Genomic DNA, 4,578 nt, shown 5'->3' on the forward strand with positions numbered 1-4,578 from the left:
GAAGAAATTTCAGATGGAGCATTCAAAGCCAGTTTCTACTCCAATCGAAGAGAAGTTCAAATCGTTGAGAGAAGATAAAGGAAGAACGGTAAATCCTACATATTACAAAAGCTTGATTGGAAGTCTAAGGTACTTGACTGCGACTAGACCAGATATTGTGTTTGGAGTTAGTTTGCTTAGCAGATTTATGGAGGAGTCTTGTACCAACCATTTGCAAGCTTGATTCAAGGGAGGCAATGTTAGAAAATTAAATCAAGAGGTATGCAAGTAACAAAAGTTTAGAAAAGTCAAAGGCAAAATTCAATTTGAATTCAAAGTGGTTACAAGTTCATGGTTCATCACCAAGATTCTACAAACTTCTTGTGCTATCTATCAACTTGCATGGATTAGAATTTTCATGAAACATGGTTAAAGAATTGAAGAAGCAAAGTTTGAGTTGAATACAATAATCATCAATTGGCTAGATATTGCTAGAAGCTAACATATTAGAAGCTTGAAGATTTTTGAAAAACATTCAAGAGAATAGTACAACTACAACATTCTACAACATTGAAGAAATTCAAAATCAAATTGAATTGAAATTAGAAGATTATAAAAACTACATGAATATAAGTTGAAAGATGATTCATAAAGCCAAATCATAAAATGGTGATCATTATAAAATTAATTTGTGATTTATAAATTATTATTTTAGTAGGAAGCATTGCTTATATAAAGGCACATATATTTTATGTATTGTATGTTCCATGTAATGAAAAAAGATATGATTATGTGAGATCTTTCTTTATTCAATTATTTCATTTATATTATTAGAGGAATATAATTAATTCGTAATTTGTAAAAGACTAATTTAATTAAAAAAAATTTAAGGATGAATTTTAAAAATAATTTATCTTTTAAAAATTAATTTGATTATTAACCCAATAAAAAATTATATCTTTTCCCCTAAAATATCTTAGGTAAATCATAACATATAAGACAAGATTATTGCAGCCACATATTTGACGATGAGTGCAAGTTGATTACACCATGCTTTGTTCCAAAGTAACAGCAATATATATGAGTTTGTCCCTCCTAATAATATTATCCTTGTTGTTCTTGGTGTGATGGCCACAAATGTTTTCGAAGAAGGAAAAATCCATTGGCAGAATGTGAATGTTGATTCATCCCCAAAACCGTTGCTACTTTTATCTCCAACCGTACCAGGAACATACCCTGTGATATTGTTCTGTCATGGCTTCTGCCTTCAAAACACCTGCTACTCTAAGCTCCTAGGTCTCATTGCTTCACATGGTTTCATACTTGTTGCTCCTCAGCTGGTTCGTATATAAATATCTCTCTCTTGCTAAAATGTACGTGTTTATGTAGAGTTAATACTTAACTACTTAAGGTGGTTTTTGAATTTGCCTCGAATTTAATGTTGTTCTTAAACTTAAAGTTGTCTCTTAACTTAACAATAGTCATTTTTAATATATTTTTCAGTGACGAAATAATGATATAATTAAAATTCCTCAAAATACCCTAAAGTACATTGTTTATATTTTATTTGGGCACCAAAATTTATCAGTATAGTGTGGTTTCTAGCGTGATCTCTATCTTCATTATTTTGTCACTTAAGTTGAAGAATAAATTTAAAATCGTTTTAAGTTTAGGGACGACATTGAGATTCAACTACAAATTTAAAGACCACTTTAAGTATTAACTTGTTTATGTATGATAATTTATCTATTTTTTTATTAAATACTTAAAGTGTAGATTTATGTGCATTTATCTTGGTGTGAAGTTAATAACTAAAAATGACAAAATAATTTGACATATTTAATTAAATTAGAATCTAATAATTCTTTATTATCAACTTCATATAAAGACAATCATATCTAAATTTTCACCAATACTTAATTGCATATCGTCACAAAAACATTGCTTCTAAAAGAACCTTTTATCAAGCTTAATTTCTGTTTTTTTAAATAAAACTACAATGCTTAAGTAGTTGTATACTTGTATACGAAGCATTTCTGTTGTGCTTTATAAACAAATGATAAAGTGAAAGTTAAGAGAAATTACTAATTTGATGAAAGTTATATTTAGGGGAAAAATATCTTAATTATGAAAATTAGTCAGATTCTTTCCGGTGTGAGTTTCCTCTTAATTATTAAACTGCAAAACAAGAAGAAAATAAAACAAAGACTAAAGATTATGAAATAAACTACCATTTTTATCCATGAAAATTAAAAACGCTGATATATCTACCTATATAAAAAGGAAATTACCATTTGTACTTATGAAATATGGGTTTCGAACAATAAAATTATCTAAACACTAAAAAATTACCTAAAATCTCTAAATTACCTTTATTTTCACCACCACACCACCTCCTTCACCCAATCACCTTTCTAACCCTAACCCTCTTCACCCAGCCACCACCCCTCTTTCCCTTTCTAATCTCAAATCCCACCACCACTCCCTTCATCCACCACCACCCCTCAAGCTCTTCACTCAATGGTGACTCCTGCTACCCCCCGCAACCGTCACCGGAACTCTTGTCCTCGTTCACGGATTTACCGGCGAATCCAGCTGGTTCCTCCAGCTCACTGCCATCTACTTCGCCAAGGCCGGATTCGCCACCTACGCCATTGACCATCAGGGCCACGGCTTCTCCGACGGCTTCATCGCCCACATCCCTGACATCAACCCCGTCATCGACGACTGCATCGCCTTCTTCGACGAATTCTGCTCTTGTTTCGATCCTTCTTTTCCTTCCTTCCGAATCCTTCGGCGGCGCAATCGCGCTATTAATCACTCTCTGCCGCCGTAACTCGCCGGAAAATGTCTCATCTAGGAAGCCGTGCAACGGTCTGATTCTTAACGGCACCATGTGCGGGATCAGCAAGAAGTTCAAGCCACCGTGGCCATTGGAACATTTTCTTTCTATATCTGAGGCTATAATCTCTACGTGGCGTGTGGTTCCAAAGCGCGGATCGATCCCAGACGTTTCCTTCAAAGTGGAGTGGAAGCGGAAGCTGGCGCTGGTGGCTAGATTCGCCAGTAAATTCGTGAACGAGGGCGAGGGTTCCGGTGACAGTTGTGGGGGTAGTGGGAGCCACCATTGAGTGAAGAGCTTGAGAGGTGGTGGTGGGTGAAGGAAGTGATGGTGGAATTTGAGATTAGAAAGGAAAAGAGGGGTGGTGGCTGGATGAAGAGGGTTAGGGTTAGAAAGGTGATTGGGTGAAGGAGGTGGTGTGGTGGTGAAGATAAAGATAATTTAGGGATTTTAAGTAATTTTTTAGTATTTGAATAATTTTGTTGTGCGAAACCTATATTTCATGAGTACAAATGGTAATTTTCTTTTTTTATGGATAGATATATTAGCGTTTTCAACTTTTGTGGGTAAAAATAGTAGTTTACTAAAAAAAATTCGTATATAGAAAAACTTCATGCTCTACTAATTCTTACAAAATTCTGAATTGTGATTCGTTATAAGTAAACACGTTATATTTCGTTGAAAAGTAATATCATGAGTTTTAGTTAGTTCATCTAAATTTCATTTTTTTCATTAATTTTATATAAGAATTATTAGAATATTATTTTATTATTTTATATTTTTTTAAATTTTAGAGAAGCTTGATGTGTATTCTGATATTGAATTACACTTGTGAATTATTATTTTATTTTTTTTGGTGTACACTTGTGAATTAGTTTTCAGCAGGCATACCTACGTTGGGGCCCAGCGAAGTAAAATGGGCTGGGAGTATTGTGGATTGGATAGCTGAGGGCCTTCAACCTTTGCTTCCTGAAAGCGTGGAAGCCCAATTGGATAGCCTGGTTCTAGCGGGCCATAGCAGAGGTGGAAAAACTGCTTTTGCCGTGGCACTTGGTTATGTCCAAACAAAGCTCAAGTTTTCAGTGCTCATAGGCATAGACCCTGTGGCAGGCCTAAGCAAATGCAAAATCTGTCAAACACTTCCTCATATCCTCACATATGAGCCCAGGTCCTTTAATTTGGGGATACCAGTTTTGGTGATTGGAACTGGGCTAGGCCCAGAGCCCAATAGCTTTACAATGATGGCATGTGCACCTGATGGTGTGAACCATGAGGAGTTCTACAGAGAGTGCAGGCCACCTTGTGCACATTTTGTTGCCAAAGAATATGGTCACATGGACATGTTGGATGATGATATTCCTTGGATCATTGATGGAGTGATATCAAAGTGTTTGTGTAAGAATGGTGTGCACCCCAGGGAGTTGATGAGGAAGACAGTGGCTGGATTGGTTGTTGCATTCTTGCGGGCCTATTTAAAGGCCCAGTTTGAGGATCTGGAAATTATTTTGAAGGATCCGGGTCTTGCGCCATAAATTTTTAAATAGAATTTAAATTTACAATAAATTAGTCATTTATCTGTTAAATTAAAAGATATTAAGAATGTGAGCTACTTAAATAAAGACGCTTAAAACGTCTTTTTTAAAGATATTTTTAAATAATTAAAATTTAATACATATAATTTATTAAACTATGTTATTTTTATTAAAATTAGATCAGATAAATTGATTTGGCCAAAAAATTGATAAATTATACTTTGA

At 34.5% G+C, this 4,578-nt stretch overlaps 1 protein-coding gene across 1 annotated transcript; it reads left to right on the forward strand.

Moving 5' to 3' along the window:
- The first annotated feature begins 1,065 nt into the window (after window positions 1-1,065).
- LOC107493176 (chlorophyllase-1) lies at window positions 1,066-4,353 on the forward strand. The gene is made up of 2 exons (XM_016114266.3): window positions 1,066-1,319; window positions 3,697-4,353. The coding sequence occupies exons 1-2, from the start codon at window positions 1,107-1,109 to the stop codon at window positions 4,351-4,353; spliced, it is 870 nt and encodes a 289-aa protein (XP_015969752.1). The 5' UTR covers window positions 1,066-1,106.
- The last annotated feature ends 225 nt before the right edge of the window (window positions 4,354-4,578 follow it).

The sequence above is a fragment of the Arachis duranensis genome, chromosome 6 (assembly GCF_000817695.3).
Source record: "Arachis duranensis cultivar V14167 chromosome 6, aradu.V14167.gnm2.J7QH, whole genome shotgun sequence".
In the NCBI taxonomy this organism is placed as follows: Eukaryota; Viridiplantae; Streptophyta; class Magnoliopsida; order Fabales; family Fabaceae; genus Arachis; species Arachis duranensis.

Bases quoted from the DNA above. Each gene is read 5' to 3' on its own strand.
- LOC107493176 (XM_016114266.3), top strand. From the start codon at position 1,107: ATGGCCACAAATGTTTTCGAAGAAGGAAAAATCCATTGGCAGAATGTG. The intron at 1,320-3,696 runs GTTCGTATATAA...CTTGTGAATTAG, and splicing joins TACTTGTTGCTCCTCAGCTG to TTTTCAGCAGGCATACCTAC.